The 24,970-nt window shown below is 40.8% G+C and overlaps 1 protein-coding gene across 1 annotated transcript in view; it reads right to left on the bottom strand.

Moving 5' to 3' along the window:
• Positions 1-15: 15 nt before the first annotated feature.
• NME7 (NME/NM23 family member 7) overlaps positions 16-24,970 on the bottom strand; it is a 142,519-nt gene continuing 117,564 nt past the window's right edge. Inside the window, exons 11-12 of the mRNA XM_018557302.1 lie at positions 16,868-16,975; positions 16-408 (exon numbers count right to left, since the gene is read on the bottom strand). Coding sequence (XP_018412804.1) covers positions 376-408; positions 16,868-16,975 — 141 coding nt within the window. The 3' untranslated portion in view covers positions 16-375. The remainder of the gene's footprint in view (positions 409-16,867; positions 16,976-24,970) is intronic.

Genomic DNA, 24,970 nt, shown 5'->3' with positions numbered 1-24,970 from the left:
TTTTTTTGAGTTCTATTTTTTTTTTTTTTTTCATTTTTTCAGGACGCATCAAAGTTTGGTGCTGTGTCTTTACAAATGTTTTAACCATTTTCATGGTGGAAGAATTTTATATTTATGCAGTTGTACAATTTTATTTTTCTTCAAGAGAGAAAGTAATGTATGAAAAACCAAAGTCACGTGTTGAAAAATAAAACTTTATTTAAAAAAAATAATGCAATGCAGTATCCATAGGATGTATTATGTGTCTACTGTGTGCACATTGTTCAAACATCTGTAATATTTGCGAGGAGTACAGTGCTCTTTCAGTCATAACATCAGACAATAAAATGAATTAAATAAATTTCTTGTCTTCATGTCTTTTTTTTATGGAGGGTGTTAGTTGTCTAGAATCTTGAAGAAATACTGTACCTGGGGGAAAAGAAAAGATTAATGAGTGCATATTGAAATCTGTGGTCATGAAACCTTGCATCATTGAACTCCCCATGAAAATGATATCCATCGTAAGGCATACTTTATGACAGCTAAACAGTTGCTGTTGATAGCACAAGCAGTCAAGCGTTGCTTTTCTGTGCTGGGATATAGGATACTTAAAATGTTACATAATGCTATATTAACAGTTTGGTTGAGATGGATAAATTAATAAGGAACCAAATATTTTCCTGGGAAAAATACTGCTCTGGGTTCCTTCACGTATCCAAAAGCCTAAGCATCTGGTCATGTGATCTCTGCTTAATGGAAGGATACAAATTCAGAATGTGTAATTATTTTCAGTAGAGATCATGTGAGCAGCTTTGGGTTGAATCTGGACCATCATTGAACCCTTCTTATGACGCTTCACATACATTTATAGAGGGTTATAATGGTAGCTTTACATTAACACTTCAATACTGACCTTTTAAAAGCATGGGCTTCATAAACATGGGCAGCCTGGCACAGAGATCCAACTTGGATTACATCAGTCCAGAGCACCTGCTGCCATTTTTTGGCAGCCAAAAGGCCATACCTCCAATGTGGAAACAAGGCTAAGCGACTCAACGATGCACAAAAACAGGAACTGGGGTGCAGAAAAATGGCAGCAGGTGCTCTGGACTGGCGAGTCAAAATGTGAAATATTTGGCTCTAGCAGGAGGCAGTTTGTTCACAGAAGGGCTGGATAGCGGTACAAATATGAGTGTCTGCAGCAAAGGTGAAGCATGGTGGAGGTTCCATGCAAGTCTGGGGCTGCATTTCTGCCAATGGATTTAGAGATTTGGTCTGGATCAATGGCGTCCTCAATGCTGAGAAGTACAAGCAGATACTTATCCATCATGCCATACCATCAGGGAGGTGGGTGATTGGCCCCAAATGTATTCTGCAGCAGGACAACAATCCCAAACATACAGCCAATGTAATTAAGAACTATCTTCAGCGTAAAGAAGGACAAGGAGTCCTGGAAGTGATGGTTTGGCCCCCACAGAGCTCTGATCTAAACATCATCCAGTCTGTCTGGGATTACATGAAGAGACAGAAGGATTTGAGGCAGCCTACATCCACAGAAGGTCTGTGGTTAGATCTCCAAGATGTTTGGAACAAGCTACCTGCTGAGTTTCTTCAAAAACTGTGTGCAAGTGTACCTAGAAGAATTGAAGAATTGATGCTGCTTTGAAGGCAAAGGGTGATCACACCAAATATTGATTTGATTTGGAATTATCTTCTGCTATCTTCTTTCATTTACTTTCCATTTTGTTCATTGATAAAAATAAACAATTAACTTATTTCTGAAAGCATTCTTACGTTACAGCATTTTTTCCACACCTGCCTACAACTTTTGCACAGTACTGTAAATATAAAATGTGTTCCTATTTAAACCCTTATCGACCATTTACTCTAATTAGCCCCAATTAACTTCTTCCTCTTCACTAATATTTCTATTTTTCTATCAATTTTTAATTTCTTGTTTCGTTTCCATTCTATATTGTTTGGTATTTTTTAGTGTCACATTTAAAGAAGTACTTTGCAAATTAAAAATTAACCCTTGCAGTGGAGCTACCCCATCTTTTACTAACGCCTCTTAGCTGTTAGGGATGTCCCCTGCATTAGATCCACTGCTCCACTGCCACAGCCCGGGTCACATGCCATCATCTAGGTCCAACTTAGTTATAGGATGCAGGCTGCCTCTTTTGGGTACAGGCAGCCCATGATAGTGGACTGGACATTCGGTCCACCCAGGCTGCTGTGTGGCCTCCTGGGGTATATAAATGTATGACAAGGCTGGGGGAGTTTAGGAAGGCAAACTTATTTAGTGGATTGAAGGCCCATACCAGAAATGCAAACATTATTCCTAGGTGGTGTACAGGTGTGAGAGCTTCACTAGTTAAAGAACACATGAAATGTGAGAGGTACTGGGGCTGCCTTTCTTGCTTCTTCTAAATATGTTAGTTGCCTGGCTATGTCTAGCTTAAAAAAACTGTTGCCTAGCCCATGCACGGTAAAGGGAATGCATCTCTGCAAAGTCCATTCCCCAACCTATTTATACTTGTCTAAACCTCTACCTGCTCTCCCTTGCAGCCACTTGCTTCTCTGCAGCTGGCACTATTGCCTGTGTAAGTGACCCAGGGGAGCATTGATGTAACTCCCCCAACCATGAGACAATGCTCAGGCTTGGGCACTGTCACAGAGGGGCAGGTCACAAGCTCCCCCAAACCCGTTAGTGCCGAGTATGCTGACGAAGGATCAAGCAGCCGTGAAAGAGCACAGGTAAGTGGAGAACATGGGGGCTGGGGGGAGGCCCTTTTCAGATACCCAGCATGAGCAAGCTGACTGTGTTTTGTTAAAACTTTTGAGTCTCATTACTGTAAATGAGCGTCAGTATTACTTATGATTGAAACCAATACATCAGCATAACAGCCAGAACTAACATCAAAAGGAGAGGGAAGCAATGGAAGTCTATATAATCCTCTTATAACAGGTGTACCTTGAAACCATTAATAATTTCATCATGAGTTCAACAAAGGACAAAATAAATACCTGCCCTCCAAATCAATACTTGGTATATTGCATTGCCACATACCTTACAATGCTATCACTTGAATTCAATCCGTTATGATGTCATACAGAAAAACAAATAATTGCAACACACTGTCCTTAATACCCACACATGCAATAGTATTATACCATGCTAGCGCTACATGAAAGCTGAAAACATTTAACATAAGGACATTTCATGTATTGGCTAACTCAGTAGACAGAAAAAAATAAAGCTTTCAATGCATATGATCAAAGAAACACAGATAACCAATAACTATTACTGCTTTAAAATGTCAGTCCACTCAAATCTCACATTTCAGGTTTTGGTAGCTGTTGAACAAGTAAATCATCCAACAGCTTTTTGGGATTTGGGAATCAGATTGGATTTTCAATATATATTATATTATGCAAGAAAGAGAGCATGCATCAATGTAAGTGGTCAGGAACTATGATGAGACCTTACTACTGCTACTTCTTAGAGACATAGGAAGTCAGAGACTCCTCCTACCACACTGCCAATATCCTAAAGAGAAACTCCATATTCAGCTAATCATACAATCTACCTTTGCATAATCATGCTAAGAATATGTGCATGTACTGTATGCTGTAGTTAAAAAGGTTTGCACCTACTAAACTGCTATAGTCTTAAATACACAAAAGAGTTCCCCCTGATATACCCCAGAACCAGAATAATAGGATTTTTCTACTTACATTAAAATCCTTTATTGAAGTTCATTGAGGAGCACAGGAATCCAGATGCTGTTGGGTCATACTGCCATCTACAGAAGGAATAGACACTGGGAAACAAACAAAATTGTGGACCAGCCCAAGATAAAGCCTCCTTCTCCCAGCATGCCTTCATTTTTGGCAAAGAAGAAACATAAACACAGAGGCATGTGGTCTGTGCCCTTCAATGGACTCCTAAGAAAAGGATTAATACGGCAAGTACAAAAGTCATATTTTCTTTCTCCATTGGAGAGGCACCTGAATTCAGATACTGTCGGGATGTCCAAAAGCAGAGCAATAACCTCCCACAGATGCAATAAAACAGAGTTGGGGGACTGCTAGTGCCCAAGGGCAATTATCTTAATCTGAGACCCAATGAGGTCGAGCGCCCAACCAGGAGAGGCACAAAACAACCAAAGGAAGGATCCAGAGGATCAACCTGATGCTCAAGGCCAGAAAAAGAAAGGATTACTACTGGGGTTGAATAACATTATACTGGAGGAATCCAGCAACCTGAATCAAGTGAACAGCTGATAAACCAAAACCCACTAAAAACAGGTGCAAGTATAACAAATTTCCGTGAAGGGAAGAAAGGACCCACAACCTGATGTGGTCAAAAAATATTGAGGTCAAAACCCCCAGAAAGGAACAGGTCCCTAGCAGGAACCTAAACAAAAAAACTGGTTCTGAGAAAAAGGACCAAGCAGGAAGGTACTAGGCCTTAACACCCCTCACCCCTTAGGATTAAGGGATGAGAGCTCAGTGTCAACCAAAGTGTCTCATCAGATAACTAATCTCACTAGGCAATGCTCATCAAGGAGAATACTGAATTAGCTAGAACACAACAGCCTGCAGGATAGTGCAATGAATACTGAGTCCACCAGACTCAGGAATTCTGTCCCACAGAGTTAAACAACTAAATGGGTAGGTAAGGGAAGATAAATAGACTCCAGACTGCTGAAAACAACCACAAGGGCTAAAGATAGTTGAAAATATCCTACCTGGTAGAGCAACCCCAGAGGAACCCTGCTAAAGAGTACTACTGCCTACACTGGTGTCTAGCCATAGGTCTAGGGATGAACCCCTAAGTCCCGTAAAAGCATCAGCATTTATGGAGCAAGGATCGGAAGACTTATTTGTACAACCAAGAGCGAACACTTGGTTGGAAGATGAAGCAATTGAAGAAACCTGGGGCTCTTCCTCAATGGGCTCCGAATCCATCAAAGAAAGAGAATCTAACCCCGGTTGGATGAGTCCCCCAATGTCAGTAATGGCTTCTCCATGAATGTGTGGGGGTACCTGCAGCAGGAGATGCATGAACCTTTCTTCTGTAATCAGAATCAACCAGTGAGAGGAACTAGTGTTAAGTGAATAGCCCATGAGGGGATCAATGTGCGCAAGACTACTTTCCACGATGCAGAAAGAGCTCTCAATGGGTCTGACCCAAAGACCTGCTGAAGGTGGTATTCCATAAAGTTAACCACCAGAAGGCAGCTCAGGTAAGAAAGAATTTCCCAGGAGAGAAACTCCCTGGAAAAATGGACAAAGTCCATACCAGGCGCATAAAAGTGAGGCTACGTAGACAGACCTGGGATTACCTGGACATGCCTGACTGCTCGGGAACTAAAGTAGGTCAAGAAGGAAGGATGGAATAGAGACATCTGTGAGAGAAGGGCCCACCAAAACGCAACACTCCTGCAAGGAAAGAGACAAGGGAGACACCTTGCCTAAAGACGAGGGTCTTAAAGGACCACCCATTGTGGACCTATGTAGCGTGGGCCTAGGGTGGGTACCTCCGCCTACAAGTGACAGGTAGATCCTAGATCTGAAACCTGACAAGGCAAGTTCCGACCAGATTTTGCAGGCACTAGGCCTTTCAGGGTGATGCTGTCCACTAGGATCCCTGAAGTTTACCTTCTTCACTAGGGGGTCTATTTCTCCTGTAGATACCCAACAGTACCTGAATTCATGTGCCCCTCAATGGACGAGAAAGAAAGTTAGTTGTTAGCAAAACAATTATGACTCTCTGAAGAGAAAAGGGAAGGATATTTTGTAGATTCCAACATCCGATATTTTAAAGGAGCAGATAATCTATTCGCTATAAAGAGGGGGAAATTCACATTTCTAGGGAACCAAGAGAAGCCAGCCTTGGTCTATATTTGTAGCTTTCAAGGACAAACCTTTTTTGTTTTCAAGTAAAGAAAAACTAGAAGTTGGGGTGATCCCAGAACAAAATTGCCAATTCTAGCTGCACTGAGAAGTTTCTGTTAATTCCTCCTCCCCATTTTAAATAATTTAGTCACTGGGAAACTAGGAAACATTTGGAGTTAAAATCCGATTGAAAGGCACCACATTTCCTAGTGTATGGCCAGCATTAGTGGTTTCACTATGGACTATTGTTTCTCTCATAATGCAGAGGGATTTTGTATACAACGTAAATTGTCCTTTCTGGATTTTTGTCATGACACAGATATAAAGGAGATGTCATTGCTGTGTTCCTATTACCAGAAAAACAGATGCCTGGTATTTGCTCATGCTGTGCCTGCAGCATCTTAACTGGGAATCTGCCAGCAGGCTCATCTGATAGCTTGTTAGCAGGTCTCTTAGAAGTTAATGTTAAAAAAGGAAAAAGAAATGTTGCCATTAATAGAAAACAGGAGTGTATATTGTACTGTATATAATTTGTTTCTCACTGTTAAAATAAGCAGACATTTCCCTCAACTCTTTCCCTGAACATGTCACTTCCAGCCAAAGCAAAAATAACATGGCCTCTGGCAATTCTTTATAGTGGATGTTTCACATCATTAGAGACTGGAAAGATTCTGTTGTTTTCAATCACACTTTTATCAGTGTACTAAGGAAGTCGGCAGAAAGCAAATATGGCTGCTCCCATATACATATATCATCATGCTAAAAACATCAGCAGACTGTGATAAGGTTATATACATTACGTTGACCCTTTTTCTTATGCATGACAAAGTACAAATATGATTCGTTTATGCAATCTGAATCATTTTCCTAAATCAGTTGATGAATGTTTAGTTAATACACAGTAATGTATGATCATCTCAGCACATATGGGTGTTAGAACAGTAAGAAATGTGAAAGGAATTTGCTACATATGTCCTTCCTGATTTCTGTGGCACAGTAAAATTGGGAAGGCCTGCGCTTTTCAAAAAGGGAAATGACTAATTACGACACTTTGCCATTTACTGCTATTTTCGCCTACATCTGCTTTTGCACTGTTTTAAAGTTAACCTGTGCTTTGCCTGTAGAGACAAAAGCAATCGGTTCATTTAATTGATCTATGTGGGGTGAAACGCATCAGTGGTGGGCTGCTGGCTGCTGAACTGCAATAAAGTTTTTAAGGTGATGTAAGTGGTGTGCAGTGGGGGCTTTCTTCCTGGCTTAGAGTTTCCTAGACATGTGCAAAGACTAAAAATGTATTTGGGACAAAATGAACAGAAACTAAAAATGTTTTAATTGGTTTCATCAAACAAAACAAATTTTTATGCACATTCTGCACATGTGCGCCGCCATCCTGGAGGCGGGGCTCATGACATCACATACCGCACACGTCTGTTGGGGGGCACAATTTTCTGTGCTTGCCTCAGGCGCAAAAGGAGCCAGCTACGGCTCTGGTGTTTTATAAGGTTACTTAGTTGCCTTCATGCCTGTCTGCTTATAGTAACCCCTTCACTCCCCATTAATAAAATTATACAGTCTGTAATGCTGGTCATGGGGAAACATGTGACTCCTTCCCACAATGCTGCACTGGCTGCCCGATTGTCCAATAGCCTAGCCTGAGTGCTTTTATATTGGTCCTCGAAACAGTCCTAACCTCCAGTCTGGCTGAAGCTTACTCCAAGCAGCAAACAAAGGGAAGGTCAATATAGGCAATTGATGCAGTTACAGTGACACCGTCACCAAGAGAATTATGAGGGTTGCCATTGCTGGCCTCCTGGAGAAAATCCTGGGTGCATGACTTGTATGGCTTAAGTACTTTTGAGTCACAGACTCTAAACAAGCATGATGTAAATTAGCTTCAGAAAAGTGTCAGAATTCCTTATACTCATTCTGGGTCAGCAACTCAGCTTCCGCATGACAGCCATTGAACTACCAATCTCAGATGAAGAGTTTTGCAATGGCAGTCTCTATGATTACATACATCACACACATTGCACATACGTTACAAATAAGTAAAAGTGCTTCCTTGAAGTCAAATTAAGCTCTTTCTATCATAGAAAAATATACAAGGACATCCAGCCAGCCCACAGGTCTTGCTCCATGAGAGTGACAACGCAGCAGGCCTGCAGTAAATTTAGAGCAGTGTTGTCACCCTCAGCAGCCACACAGGGCTGCGTTACTACGCACCCTGAGGAGGAGGGTTATAACCCTCCCCCTCACTTCCAATCAGCACTGGCATTGGGGCATGCTGCGTGTGGAGGAATTAATACAGGCATAATATGGGAATTAATACGGGCAAAGTGACTCTTTGATCCTGCTGGCAGAGTAAAGACCCCAACAAACCATGTGATGATGGTAAAAAAAAACACACACACACACACACACACACACACACACACACACATTTTTGTGTACCTTGTGGATACACACAGCTTGCTGGCAAAACGCAAGGGAGGCTCCATAGGGAAAGGAGCCACCCAAAAACAGAATATCAGGGCCAGTGCTCAGGAAAACAGTTGATTCAGGAACCGACAACATTTAAATATAAAGCAGCGGCATCCATTGTAAGTGATCTAATCAGCATCTGAATAAGCGTAAAAACCTTTACACACACACACACACACACACACACATATATAGGCTGGGGTAGTGATAAAGACTAAGGAGTTAGTCTTTAAAAGTTCCACCCAGCGTATAGCTAGGCAGATAATGATGGTACTGCACCAGCGCGCCCCTAGATGGCAATGATAACGAGTATAGGAAATACCTACACTGGTCAGCGCCATCAAGGGGTGATAGTGCTTTTCAAGCGGCATCCGCCCAGCGTGTAGCTTTTATAAATGAACCCCTTAGTTTTTCTTAAATGAACCCCTAAATGTATTTTGGCAATAAGGGGACTTTAAATGGACTCACTGGTTTGCCCTACGTGTTACAAAACACACGTTCACTTAATCACTATAACAAATAGTACAATAATATAGTGTTTATTAATAGCTGTAAAACACAAAGCACAGTCATAAAGACCACATGCCGTAGAAATACTTGATCTTATTCTATCTCTAATCAACATTATGTCCCCTCCAGAGTCTGTACTGGTGGTTCCTCCTCCTTCTACCTTTTAACAATAGTATTTGCTGCTTCATGAAGTAAGCTTTCACAATAAACCACAACTGTGTGCAGCAATGACATTACAAAAGCTTTCCTATAGTTATGAACAACGGGATATGCGTATCTATTAAAGGCACCCATCTAGAACCAGTGGAAAGTAATGTGTTAGGATCCGAAAATAGATCTAGTAAAGTCGGATTGTTTTTCTCTTGGCACGGTTAATACAAACTGCTTACAAATGTGCTGAATCACACACTAGTGCATGAAATGAAAAGTGTTTCACACTATGGCTCTAAGGTTAGACTGCCCTTCAGAGAAATGTAAAAGGCAAGTAAGAAATATATTCTTAGCAAGGAGCAATCCCAATGGAATGCTGAAAGCCTAGGGCATCCGTAGATTGCCAGCCAAGTCAGGGCAACCCACTCATGGAGGCACAAAAGTGAGGAAACGCTTTCGGAAGGGCTACAGAGCTACAACAAGCCTATGTTGTTGTCTGGAACTAAACAGATTAACATGTAAGAAAATGTCTGGAAAAAAGCTGCAACCAGATTAAGCTTTATTTCTTCTCGCCTATGCTACAAACAAGAAGCTAAAACTGGATTGGTTGTTACTGCCAGAACAGACAGGTCTTCCTTCTTACACTTTGATATAGGAGGCCTAATGATTGCAGACAAGGATGTAACCTAAGCAGACTGCAATTCTGTTGAGAGCCATTAGTACTCTGGGGACTGGGGTTGTCTGGTACCTGCAGCAATAAATTTGGCGAATCATTCTGGATTATAATGATAACATTGACAATTATGGAGCATTAATCTTGATCTATCTCTATATAGATTGCTGTTTAACTAAGAAGTATGCTGCAGAATTAGTTAGCGAGTCTCAGTAGTGATTAACTTTTTTTAAAAATAGAACTTTTTGACTCCTCTACAAATGCCAATAGTTAGTTGTCTCCTGACATTATACTAAGGAGACCCTGTTCTCTCTTTCTACTTCTACACTTCTCATTCAGCAGACACTCCAAAGCCTCTATTTACTGCCACAGGCGGTGATTTCAGCAAATAATGTGGAATTGTTCAAGAAACTTTTGGACGATTTCTTAAGGGACCGTAATATACAGGGGTACGGGTACTCCTAGAATGAGATCCTAATAGGTTGGACTTGATGGACTAATGTCTTTATTCAACCTCAAATACTATGTAACTATGTAACTATGTATTATGTGTTCTCTATGATTTGCAAGTGTATTTAAATATGCAAATGTGGAGCAGTATTCGAGGTTAACATTCCTCCTGTCAAGATGTAATTGTGTTTGTTCTTTGTCAAATGTCTTATAAAAAATACTGAAACCATAGCTTCCATAATAAAGCCAATAAATCAAGTAATTTAGGAAATGTAACCTTTCATGTTGTTGCTTTCATCTTGCTGCCCTCTGAAAGCTGTACTAGGACCATCAATATTGTGCTAATTGAAATCTTTATACTGATTTTAGAAACCATGTTAGGGTCCATTAGTGTTGAATGTACACACCCCCAATATGCATGCACAATACATTTAAGCATCATGCTGATGTGCATTAAAGAGAGCACTGTTAATTATAAGCATAAGTGTAAACATGTTTAAAAACCAACCATGGAATAGCTGAGGAAACATGCACTTCTAAAGGGATGCCTTTTTAGATATAACTCCTATCATGTACACTATTTTGCCAAAAGTATTGTGACGCCTGCCTTTACATGCACATGAAGAATGTTGACCTTTCTTCCAGAAGCGCATTTGTGAGGTCAGGTAATGCTGTTGGACAAGAAAGCCTGGCTCGCAGTCTCCGCTCTAATTCATCCCAAAGGTGTTCTGTTGGGTGGAGGTCAGGTCTCTGTGCAGGCCAGTCAAGTTTCTCCACCCCAAACTCGCTCATCCGTGTCTTTATGGACCTTGCTTTGTGCACTGGGGTGCAGTCATGTTGTAACAGGAAGGGGCCATCCCCAAACTGTTCCCACAAAGTTGGGAGCATGAAATTGTCCAAAATGTCTCGGTATGCTGATTCCTTAAGAGTTCCCTTTACTGGAACTAAGGAGCCAAGCCCAACCCCTGAAAAACAACCCCACACCATAACCCCCCTCCACCAAACTTTACACTTGGCACAATGCAGTCAGGCAAGTAACGTTCTCCTGGCAACCGCCAAACTCAGACACGTCCATCGGATTGCTAGACAGAGAAGTGTGATTCGTCGCTCCAGAGAACACGTCTCCACTTCTCTAGAGTCCAGTGGCGGCGTGCTTTACACCACTGCATCCGACGCTTTGCATTGCACTTGGTGATGTAAGGCTTGGATGCTGCTGCTCGGCCATGGAACCCCATTCCATGAAGCGGACGCATTGTTGTTGTGCCAATCTGAAGGCCACATGAAGTTTGGAGGTCTGTAGCTATTGACTCTGCAGACAGTTGGCGACTTCTGCGCACTGTGCGCTTTAGCATGCGCCTAACCCGCTCTGTCATTTGACGTGGCCTACCACTTCGTGGCTGAGTTGCTGTCGTTCCCAGTTGCTTCCACTTTGTTATAATACCACTAACAGGTGACCGTGGAATATTTAGTAGCAAGGACATTTCACGGATGGACTTATTGCACAGGTGACAACCTATCACGCTACCACGCTTGAATTCATTGAGCTCCTGAAGGCGACCCATTTATTCACAAATGTTTGTAGAAGCATCTGCATGCCTAGGTGCTTGATTTTATACGCCTGTGGCCATGGAGGTGATTGGAACACCTGAATCCAATGATTTGGAGGTGTGTCCCAATACTTTTGGCAATATAGTGTATATCCTTATACAGGCTCTCTGAGTTATCTCATGTCTGGTTTTTAGACCCTGTTCAGGCTTCTGTACGTCAAGCAAATCAGAGCTTGTTGTAATGCATATCAGCAGAAGTTGCTCAAATGCATTGTGCATACATTTGGAGGTGCACATTTATTTCTAATGAATGCTCAACATGTCTCCTTGCCTCAAAATGCACACACAACAATGCATACACCTGCAGACATCTGTGCAACCCATAAGAAATGTATGGGCACATGCAAATACACATGGACACCAACATGCATTGGTGCATTATAATGACTGCTGTAGGGCATGCGCATAGGTGTGAATGTACTGTTAGGGATCTGAAGGCAATGGTGCCTTGAAGGCAAGTTCTCTCATTCTCTTTCCCTGAACACATTTCCTTCTATGCTTTATGGAAGGGTGGTGCTGTATAGAAATGATGATGCCAGGGCTGTTTGAATCAAGGATTAATATCATAACAGTAGGACAAAGTTAGAAGATTTCTAACTTTTCCTTCTGTCCTGTGACATAAGAAAAATCAGCACCATGTCCAATAAGTAATGTATGTGCGTGTTGCACAACTATTCCAGTATTGGCTTATTCTGTTTTCTAACAATCTACCAACTGTATAGCTATAAAGACTTTTCCTACCTACTTGTATTTTCCCAGCCAGCTTGGGCCATAAAATTTTAGGTTTGAGCCAATATAAAATATATACAGTAAAAATGTCTTGTTTTTTTTTTACATTGAGGAAGGCCTGTTTTCCAAACCACTAGCCAGTTGTATTTATATTTAAACATTTTCAATAGTACTGCTAGTTTACTGACCAGTTACCTAGCCCAATTTCAGCAAAGTACATTTTTGTTATATATTCTTTTCAGCAGGGCATATTCAGAGCAGTTGTTGAACAGTGGGCTTTTTCCTTACTCTGATCCTATACATGTTTCTAACCTTGTAGCAATGGTCTATGTTTTGGGGCAGATGCAGTCCAGGCATTGCAATATCCGTCTGTGTCACATAACTTGGCTGATCATAAGCAGACTGCCAGATACAAGTATGCCCAAATCTGATATATTCTTAAATCTGGTGACAAAGCACTCTGATCTGAAGGGCATCATGATCAACAGGCATTTAAAAAGTATGTTAAAACACTTCAAGCAGCCTTCTTGCAGCACTTACTGGACTTTTTAGCTGCAGTCTGGACTGCTGCTTACAGGTCTTACAGAAGCGACTTCTGTCATTTAGCAAGCTTCAAAACTGATCATTTGTGCTGGTGCCCAGTCAAAAAACATTCTCAACTGGTTGTTGATTCCCATGAAGAACAAATCCTTACTTAAAGAACTGTGTTATGTTCACAAGTGATGACTTGTTCCCACAATTGCCTGTAATCAAGCATGCATTATCCAGATTATAATTAATACTTGTGGTTGCAAAAAGAAGCTATAGTTTTTATAAATACTTTAAATAAACAAAATAAATAGATCAGCTTAACGTTAACAGTCTTGCAGTTTGTGTTAATAAGGATAGTAAATCTGTCCTTGGAACAGAAAATGTTGATGCTGCTGGGTGTAGGAACCACACCCCCATGTCCAGGCTCTACCGGCTGACGTAGTCTGCCTGCCAATTGTTCACGCTTGGGATGTGAACAGAGGGCAACACTGGAACATGAAGTTCTTCCCCACAGAATTATTTTTACTTCTCTTGCCATGGCAAGACTTCTGGTTCTTCTCTGATGGTTGATATATGCCACTGCTGTGGCATCACCTGGTTGGATTATGATTTGGAGACCCTTCAGTCGAGATGTTCAGTATTGTAGAGACAACCAAATTGCTCACAGTCCCAGAACGTTGATCAGGAGTCAAGATTTCTCTAAACCAACATGGTGCCTAGAACATCTCCCCAGCCTGTTAGGCTGGTATTCGTTGTGATGATATTCATAGAGATTGGAAGAAAGGATTACCCAAATTCCACAGCTGGACTTCTGAGCCACCAGGCCAAAGACGACCTGGTCAGGTAAATCTTTTTGTCCAGACACTAAACTTGCATGTCCCAAGATGACAAGATTTTGAGTTGAGAGTCAAGAGTTAAACTGGGCAAACAAGACTGCCTCGATAGTGACTATAAGGAACCCCATGTTTCCTATTCAAAAGCGAAGACTCTTGGAAATAAAAGTCTAAGTCTGGGAACAGAGAGTTTGAAGTTTCTCTTGTGGGAAAAAAACTTCTGCCTTAAGATGTGTTCAATATCAGACCCAGATACTTCAAGTAATGAGTCAGCTTTAACGCAGTCTTTTGAAGGTTCGGGATCCAGCAGAAGCTTTCGTAGTCTGACCACATTGTTTTCAGGGCTTGTGCTGACTGTTTCCTCAGCAGGTTGTCCAGATACTCAAAATAGGGATGCCCTAAATGGGAGCAAGACAAGCACATGGGCTAGAACCTTAGTAAATACACAGGGTGTGGAAGAAAGACCGAATGGCAGGGTCATGAGCTGGAACTGTTAAGGACCCACAACAAAGCGAAGAAATCACTGATGTGCTGGAAAGATAGGGACAGGCAAACATGTATCCTTGATGTCTACAGAGACCAAAAAGCCTCCCTGATGAAAGGTGGCTATGACAGAACTGGAATATTCCATATGAGATTTTGAGAAAGAATTAAGACATTAGCCTTGGGATCCAAGATGGGGCATAACCTTCTATTGGGTTTTGGAACTGCGAAAAGGTTAGAATAAAATTCCTGAAACCTTTCCGTATCAGGAACTTGGGCAATAACCCCCAGAAGGGTGACTCCAGCCATTTATCTATAGGATCCTTAAATACTGGCACATCCTCGATGGAGATTATCAGAGCTTTATTAAGAGGGTACACTGCTGGATATACCGTGGGAGCAGTACACTTCATAATAAAGGCCTCCTTAAAAAGGTACCGGGATTCTAAATGTTTGGGAGTTATAAACCGTTTATCAGGAGTTTTCCAGCCAGTGTACAAAACTTTTGGAAATAGCGTGTGCATGGGAAAGTTTTAGTGGGCCTGTTCTCTTTCAGAGACCCTAGACTGGTAGCAGCTCTAGTAGATGCTACAGGTTGCACTTCCATGTGTGTAGGCCCATACAATCCTGCATAACTGCGGTGTAATGTTTCAGGCTGTCAGTGTCAGGTCCTTGAGAGGGAACAAGTGACATTCCCCCTAGTGACACAGCAATCAATTTCTTAGCGTTTTAACTCTTCCCGTAGAAGAGTTCGACCAATGAAAAATGGGGATAATAATTGAGCCCAACAGTTCTAATAAATTTTGTTGCTCCTGATGCTCAGCCCACACAGCCTACTCAGAGGCTGGGTTATACCTCAGGCTGTGCCACATCTCTGGAACTCAAAAAGCATGTTGTGGCTAACTAACACAGTACACAGAGGTCTGGAAAGCTCCACAAGCAGAGGCCAGTGCCCCATGGTCACATTCCAGACAGACCCCACAACTGTCTACTCTTGGAGTGTCCAAATACAGCCTCTAAAGCTATTGATGAGGATATGCAGATCTGGGTAGCTGCAAAAGAGACCAGCTCAAGTAGCATGTAGATAAAGTCTTGATTGAAGAATAAAACAATCTTGGGGAAAAAGGAAAAAATGGATAGTAAAACAGTTGAACATTTCTCAGAAGAGAATAGCAGCCCACCTCCTTGGGCAATAGCAAAAACACTGTGGCATGCTGAGAGTGGGAGGAGTTATACCAGGCTGTTTTTTTGTTAGTGTCCAAATTCTCCTGCAGGCAGCAGTATAACCCAAATGCCACAGAATCCTGTGTTCTTAAATGAATGAAAAATAAACTTTTATTACTTGTATTGTTTGTAATCATACAGTATATATACACAGAGATGGCCATAGTTAATATGCTTTGCCTTTGTTTCTTGTTGTGCATTATTCATTCTCTCATCTCTTATTTTTTTCTGAAGGGTATGCCTGACTGGAAACAGTCTCTTTGCACTCTCTAAACGTGTGAAATATCCACTATGCTCCTGGCATTCAAAAATTATATGATCTCTGTCTAGGTTTAGGTCACATGAGTGGGCTCAGTGGCAGCAGCTTCACATCCATGGCTTGAAAAAAACAAAACAGTTTTCTTAATGAAAATACTTCTGTGATTTCCTAATCCTGACATTACCCTGTTGATTCCTGTGAAGTGTCAATTTTAATTATAGGTCCACTTCAACACAATGTTTTGCTCAAGAAAACTATCTGATGTCATTACATTGCTGGGGTCTTCAGGACCATGTAAGAATACCACACATTCAATGGAAAGTGTCCATATCACTAGGCAGCAACATGGATACCTGAAGAAGAACACTTAAACACTGCAGTCAAGAAGGGACCTGGCGTGTAACTTGACCGCAGTTTAGTTTTTTTTTTTTTAAATGTAATAACTGTATTTGGGGGTTGCCTGGAGTTAAGCTTTAAGGGAATGTGTAGACTGGCTGCAAATTCAAAGGTTAATCAAATGCAGTAAGTAATCAGGTGTTTCTAAGCAGCTTTGATTGAGGTTTGAGTTGCTTTCATTTGCCTTTTAGTTGCTGAAGCTACTTCAAGATGGTTTTGCATTCACATTTTATGAGGATAACAATAATTCACACAAAAGCTTGGGTACATGAGCCCTAAAGTGTACGTTTTCCAATCATATCTATACTTTTATGAACTCGGGCTGTGTAAACTAGATAGGCCTTCAATAAATAAATAACCTTTTATCTCCGCTAGCAAAGTGGTCATATCCACTGTGCATTATGACTATGTGCAGTGGACAAACTAAGATACAAGTGCCTTCAAGTTAGTACTGGATTCCTTCCCATTGTATATATTACTACAAACATGCTTGTTCTTCTGAAATCTGGTTAGATCTTGTTCTATTCATTAGACAAGTGAAGGCTGAAGGAATATTGGATGCATTCATCCAGCATTTCAAATCTGCCAAGCTGTGTTTTTTCTTTTTGAAAAGAAGGGGAGTGGAATACACACTTATAATGGAAAATGAGATTATTACCTCTAGAACTGCATCTTCTGGAAGATCAGTACAGTGAACTGCATTTTTCACCTTATTCTTCCCAAAATCTGCACGAATGGTCTTTGGTCGCAAATGACGGGCTATTTCCTTTAAAATAAAATAAAAAGTGTAAGTAAAGAAAATGTAGGCATCATTATTTTTTAATTTTGCTTAAATATAATTATTTATATAGCCAGCACAGGTAAATATGCATAATGCATTCAAACTCTACAGTCAATCCTATCAGATGCTAATTATTCTAACAGTATGCTTTTAAGATGTGGGAGAAAACTGAAACACCAGGAGGAAACCTGCCCTAACACAGGGACAACATACAAACTTCATGCAGAAAGTGTACCTGGTATATATTCCCTCTAACGTTTTTACTCCTAATATAGCAAAATAGAATCATATATTTATGAAATCTGTAAATAAAAACAATACAATGTTTGGACTAACGAAAAGTGATTTTCCACTTGGAAAAAAAGTTGGCCACTGTTTTAGACCCATCTGTATAGTAGTTCGGCCCTATCTCCAGCCAGTGGTGATCTTCAATGTTTTTTCCAGTCTTAACATAAGTGGGCTCTATAAACTAAACTATACCTAGCAACATCTTAAAGCTCAACTCATTGCAATTTGTTTTGTTCCAAAGCGTGAAAACCTTATAACCTTTGTCAACTTTTTATTGCTTTATTTACACTGGGAGATTTCTCTTACGCCCTGTCTGTTCGACACATGTCAGACAGAACAGGAAATAAAGGACCCCCCTCCTTCAGTGGGAACACAGGCAGCACAAAAGTGATCAGTACAGTAAAGATTAGGAAACTAATTCTTGAAGGACACTGACAAGTGACTGAACAGGAGGATACATTATCTCGTCAAGACCACCAGAGGTTCTAACCCTTCCCCACTATTTCCAAAACAAAAATTAATAAAATACTTGGCTTGAGTCGGGCTTTAAGAGCAATGATTAGGACATTTACACATGCACCAAAGTCACCCATACAATTGGACAAACACCAAATATTTCCTATGTTTGGATAAAGTCACATCTGTATAGTGAGAACTATACCCTATTTGACCAAAACTATGTGGATGCCCCTCCAAATTTTTTAGCGTAGGCACACAAAGACAGGTTGATAAAGACGTGGTTTGATGTTTTTGCTGTGGAGGAACTTGAGTGGCCTGCACAAAGTTCTGACCTCAACCCTATTGAACATCTCTGGGATAAATTGGGACACTAATTGCTAGCCAGGTCTTCTCCTCCAGCATCAGTAGCTGATCTCACTAACAATCTTTTAGTGAAATGGGCACAAATTCCCACAGAAACATTCCAATGCCTTGTGGAAAGACTTCCCAGAAAAGTTTTGGAATAGGATGTCCAACAAGCTGCTCAGAGAGGTGATGGCCAGGTCCACAAACTGTTTCAGATTGGCTATTTCTTAGCATGCCCTGCTAGTCACAGACAAATGCTCTGGGAGGGCCACTTTCTCACTGCTGCAAACAAATATTTTAACCAGGAGTTCACATTTTGTATAAAGAAGATCAGTCACTTTACACAACATTTAGTCCTAAATGTATGTTTTTTGCACCTTCACCCATGATGGGTACATCAAAAACCCTGTGTACTCAATCTAAACTTGGTGAAAAATCAAACTTCTCATCAATCTCATCAATAATACGGACTATTTAACATATGCAATATTCATAGCATATTCAATAAACACGATTACCATCTACAAGTGTTTGCAAGGTTTTCATAGCCAACACGCTATGGCATATTATTATTATTATACAGAATTTACATAGCGCCAGCAGTTTGCGCAACGCTTTACAATATAGGGAAGACATTATAATTACAATACAATTCAAGACAAGATAGTAAGGAGGGCCCTGCCTGTGAGGGCTTATACACTGAGTGGCCAGATTATTATGACCACCCCATCAGTTCTTAGTTGTGCCACGAGATAACTCCACGAGATGACTTCGTTGGGCCACCTCGTGACTCCATGAGATGTTGAAAGGTGATGTGGGGAATCTGACACTGCACTGTTGCCTTGTACCAGTCTTGCCACTCTCCGTTCTGCCCTAACATTGACTAGTTGCTGACGGCCACAATTCGCACGTTCAGACCCAGATTTTCGGCTGACCGTCCAGTCTTTAAACACTTTAACAATGAGCCCCTCTTGAACATTTAATAAATTCTGCTGTTTTGCTGATACTCGCTCCATGGCTCCGAGCGCCAACAATCATCCCATGTTCAAAGGCTGTTAAATCGCGTTGTTTCCCCATATCTTCAGTAAACAACCTGCTTCCCTATGTATATCAAACCCTCTATACTTTCAAAATTACACAAAATACCGGAATGTAAGTAAAGTGAGTATAGCCATAATACACCAAATTTTCTTCAAATGGATAAACCTTTATAAAAAAATGTTCTGACTCATCTGCTTAGCTCACTAAAGTTGTACAACTGTACACATTCCTAGTACTGTGAGAAAAGACAGACACTCTCCCTTTCTCCCTCATTTACATTCAGTCTTACAAATGTTCCAGCTGCATCATGTTGAATTTCAATATACATCACTAACAAATAAAAACAAGACCTGTACTACCATCCAAAACATTTCACTTGGCAATTATATATTTGTACCAGGACACAAATGGTGCAAGAAGGAAGTAGTGGGAGTGGCACTTTTTGGTTTGATGTTGTAAGATCTATTAAGAAATAAAGTATACAAACAAGCCCTGAAGGAAATTATTTGTCTATTCACAAGGTCTTAAGACACCAAGCAATGCAAATCTCCTTCCAATCTTACTGTCCTGAACTCTATGTTCTGGGAAACGTCATGTTCAAGACAGGCCTCGGTGACTGATATTCACAGTTGTATTAGTTTATGAAGATAGGCATTTGAGAAATGTAAAATATCCTCTTGAAAGGAAGGGACAGTTCAGTATTGGACAAGCTCATAAATGTACCAGACAAACTACAGTGGTTCCTAGGCCTAAGGGAGAAGGCCCCCAACTAAAAGAATAACTGACCGTGCTTTTTTTCCCTAACTCTATATGTAAAGCACATTAGCTTTTTTACATTTCCAGAGACATCGAACAATCGGGTAAATATAATCATTTAACTCATCATTTTTCTCTGTGCTCTGAAAGCCGAGGCCAGTGTAAACATTGCTTTTGTTACATTCAGTGGTCTGCAGATCAGGACCGAGAGCAACACTAAAAGCATCAAGATTCCCTACAGTTGCCCACACTGTTAGGTCTCGTTCACACCTAGGCGTATTACATATGCGCGTCTGTCGCGCGTTTTTTTACCGCGGTTCGCGGTAAAAAGTCGCGCATTTCCGAAGGCTACTTGGCTGTATCCCAATGGAAACGCGCAACAAAACGGCCCAAAGTAGTACCTGTACCTTTTCAGGCGTGGGCCGTTTTGTAGCGCGTTAGGGACGGGCGGAAATACGCCAAGGTAGGAACGAGACCATTGAATACAATGGGATTTATTTTTTTGAGCGTTTTGTAGAGCGTTCGTCGAGCGTAGAACGCGCTACAAAACGTTCAGGTGTGAACGAGGGCTTAATGTACTTTTTTTGTGGTGAAAATGAAAACAGGATGTTATGCTGTTGAACATACCAATTTGATTCAAAGTCTTCAGTGCTAGGAGCAATAAATTAAGATTTCAATGCTGCATTACACTTGCAGTAATTACTTGTTAACCATGTCATTGCTAAATAAGCAGATCACCAGTTTCTGGAAGAAGGCAGCCCTGGATTAGAATAGCTAAGCCATGCTCAACCCTTCATCCCATGTGATCTCAGACTGCCAATTGTAGACTTTCTTGTTTTCAGTCCAGAACAGAATGTTTGCTGCTCTTTACCCTGTAGAACCCTGGTGCCAAATCTGCTGTCTGAAGGGTACTTTCTGTGCGGTCCTTTGCAGACTCCAGCAGTGGGAGCATTGCTTTACAAAGGGGATATAATAACAGTGATCTCTAACAGTCAGATGTAACAGGTTCTCTGACTGTCTTCTGCAGCAGTCTCCAATAACACATGTAACATGTCTGTGATGTTTGATGATCTCCTCTTATGTTTGTAGTCTTTGATAGCCTTCTGTAGCATGTCATAAACTGAATAATATGTGCAGTTCTTTCAAGCATTCAGGGGCCACAAGTGAGGTCCCCTGTACTTTATAAGTTGATAACCACTGCTGTAGAAGGTTGAATATAAACAAAGCAATATTTACATGGCTCAGGCTTCTGATGACAGCTCTCAGATTAGAGCCTTTTTGTTCATAGCGCAGTGCACATCTCGGCACCTCTGTCAAAGAACTTCCTGTGTGTGTGCAAAGTATTTCAGGACTTCAAGTCCCATACCCCTTTGCGTTTTTCTGCCCATTATTGAAGCTGGAGATGTCCATTTATAGTTCTCTTTAGAAGCATGCATAGGAGGGTGACAATGCTGCTTCGGCATACCGTGCATGCGAAGGCAGTGTTGTCACCCTATTAGCTGAAGTGTGGGCGGCTGCTTCTCTAATGGGAAATGTATCCTTAGCATGAGGCATTGTGCTGGGGAATGTTAATATACAGATTGCAGATGGGAAGGGGTTAAAGGATAAGTGTACTTTTAAGCAAATTGCACTTTTCCTTTTTGCCCTAAGCCTCATTTCCCTCCCTAGATGCATACTTATTTTCCAGTTGTGTCTGCAGCCTCCAGGGTTTGCTCAAATGCCACCGGCTATATTTTGGGCCACCTCCCAAGCCTGTGCATTTACTTCCCATAGGGTTGGATATGCCTCCTTCTGCCTGAGAAGACAACTTTAAAAGAACCCTATAGGAAGCTCACATTAATGTAAACAATATTAGGAGTGACAGAACAGAAATATAGGTGAAATCTCTCAATGAGGGCACTTGTTCCCATGACAACTGTCTAAGAGGGGATATCCCTCACATATCCTCTCACTTCCAGTTGAGGCTTCAGGACAGGAAGTGAAGGCAAACCTTCCTAGGGGAAACTTTTTTTTTTCCTGGCTAAGGGTGTAGATACACTTTTTTTAAATATTTGATTATGTTTTAAAACTATGAATACATCAGCCTTGAGGCAAACTGCAGCTCATCCATAGTGACTTGGTTTACAGTGGTCCTCGAACAGTAAAACTTCCAAAACCATCTCACTGTTCTATGTGATTTCCTGTGAAGCTTTCGATACTACCCTCTGATTATCACATACATCCTGTAATGTTCCTGCTCTTCCATTTACAGAGTATACTGTAATTTGCAAGAGATTATCTCAGAACAAAAGCCACTCATGCATTCCAAAGAAACAAAGGGATTCATTTGTTTTGGAGGAAATGGGAGTAAAGAGCGGAATCAGTGTTTGTGTATTTACAGGTACAAAAGGAAATCAGGGTATGTATGCTTTTAGATATGCAGATATCACCAAGCACAAAGAAGACTATGCAAATTAAAAGACAATGGAGGAAAATGGGGATAAAATCAGGTAAACTTGACAAGAAACACACTGATTTGCATCTGGAGCGTAAACAGTGGCACTCAATGTGTGCATATAAAAATGGTTTTTCCCACTGCGATAAAGATCTGAGTGTCGGTAGCTGTACTAGGTAATATATTCATTACAGTTTATATAAAAAAATCTGTAGATTCAGCAGCGGAATTCCTCAGGCACACATACAAATGTTATAAAAGGAAATGAAAAATACTGCAAAGCCACCAATGGAAAAAAAAATAGTTTGCAGTCAAAGTGAATCTCCAGCCAAAACTTTGTTTTTAATCGAATTTTAACTTCTCTATGTGGCCCTATCAAGGGTATTTCCCCTTGCGCTTCCTGTCCTTGTAACAATGTGTCACCAGCATAGGAAGTAAGGGAAAATCTCAAAGAGGGATGCATGCTATAATAAATAAAAAAAGCACACTTAACAGAGTAGGAGAAAGCCAAAGTAGAGCCCCAGCAGGTTTTTTTTATTTCCGCCTGGGTCTCTGTTGGAGATTGTGCTGCACTTCCTGCCTGGGTGACAACATTGTCCCTTAAAACTATCAACCTCTACAGGATCATACTAATCTTATTGCACACAGGAAGTGTGAGCGCACAAGCTAATAGACCCGTCTCAGAATCTAACAGTGCCAAGATCTCAGTGCTGAAAACTATTGATGTGTATTTAAATGCTGCTGAGACACAGTAATGAGATCTGACATGTATTGAAAAGGTCAATCCTTTCTCCACTTCATAAAGAAATGACACCACACTCCTAATATAATCCTTGTTGTAAGATGTATTTCTTCACAATGGCCTGTGTAAGTGACAGCAGCCATAATGGCAAATAAAATTTACCAGCAGTATTATATTTAGGTGGTATCATTGTTGATATAAGTGGCTGTATGGTGCAACCAAGAACACCTCCTCCTGTAATAGTAGATATTTGGTCATAAGAAGCGATTTGCCTGGAGCAGCAATCTTTCTATGTATGGAGTGTTGGTCATTTTTATACTTATTGCAAACCTAGCAGTTCAAAATAATGCATTGGGCCCGGACAATGAGTTAAACCCTGCATATTTAATTTTACACTGGCTGAGGTTGTGTGTTTTTCATATGTTGTAGCTTTAAGCTGGCCATACACTATGCAAATTTCGTCTGGATCTTGAAGAACTGGCCAAAATTCGCACAGTGGGTGCCACAGTCGGCACCCTTTCGGCCAGCATCACTCGATCAGCTGATCGAAGGAGCTGGTTGCAAAATCTTCGAACGAACAGAGCTGTTCAGGTATTCTAACAGTGGCCAGTGGACATTAGAATACAATTAATTCAGCAGGAGATTCCTTGATCAACACTCATAAGCATTGATGGAGGACTCTGTTTTTCATTTTCTTTGTTCAGCCAGCAGGTTGAATGAAGAAAATATTACAGTGTATGGGCAGCAGACTTTTTAATAAAAAATAAAACATAACACAATTTTTTATAGAAAACACACACCTTTGTGTAACGCCAATATTAAAAAGAAAAGGAAGCAATAAAGTCAGCTTCATAAACAGTTCACGTGTGTTTGAACAAGTTTTTGACATTTTGAATTCCATTCGGAAATGTCCAAAATTTTTTGTCCCATCCATGCGTACCTCCCAACCACCCTGGATTCTGAGGTACTATCCTAGGATTGCAATAAAATCATGGAGTCCTTGGGATCTGGGCCATATCCTGCTGTTAGCTTATGGCTTCACTGAGGGGCGGAGTGAAAGTAGCAGCACAGGGCACATAGCAAGGTCCAGGTATGTAATATAAACTACTAAAACCAATGTACTCCCCCAAAGAACACGAATGTCCCCTATTGACTCAATTCTATTCCCCCCCTATAGAGCACCAATATCATCCCACTGAGCACCAATGCCCCCCATGTCTTTCCTTTGTCCTTACTGAATACAAATGTCTTACCCCCCACTATAAGGGGCGCTATGCTACATAATGCTGACCACTGCGCTCTATGCATTATGTTGCACATTACATGCGTTTAACCAAAATTTACTGTCTCCTTGCTAAGCCGTTTCCAACAGTTTTAATCAAGTTCTTCTTTCAGGTTGGTGGATTAGGCAAAGTGTTAGCTTTATGTCCATATTCTGTATTATTATTTTTTAAATGATCCTTTAGGCTTATGCATTTCTGAACTGTGGTTCAGTAATTAAGGAGTATTTTGTGGACACAATATATCTGTAAATAAAAAAACTGAACTTTATTTTTTTAACACATTTTGCTGGTCATCTGACTAGCTTTCTCCAATAATTAGTCAATGAGAAAGCCTTCAAGAAAAATACAGCAAGTCCAGTTGCCTTGATTTATTATTTACAGATATACCATGACCTGAATGAATGAGAACCTTCAGACATTTTGTGGACACAAGGACTGCAACATACGGGATGCTCTATGTACTACGAGCACGCTCAGCATTCAATCATGTCTCTTTAGGCCACTCTGAATATGCTTTTTTCTTTCTAGTATGTCTCTCTTCTCAACTTCAGATGTTGGGAGGTATGGGAATGCAGACACAAAGAAATATGGCTAGTGATATTTTGTATATATGAACAATGGCATCCAAAATT

This window comes from Nanorana parkeri, unplaced genomic scaffold (assembly GCF_000935625.1).
Source record: "Nanorana parkeri isolate BGI_ZX_2015 unplaced genomic scaffold, ASM93562v1 scaffold278, whole genome shotgun sequence".
NCBI lineage: Eukaryota > Metazoa > Chordata > Amphibia > Anura > Dicroglossidae > Nanorana > Nanorana parkeri.
The sequence above is the reverse complement of the archived record's forward strand: the minus strand, read 5'-3'. Positions and strand labels throughout refer to the sequence as shown.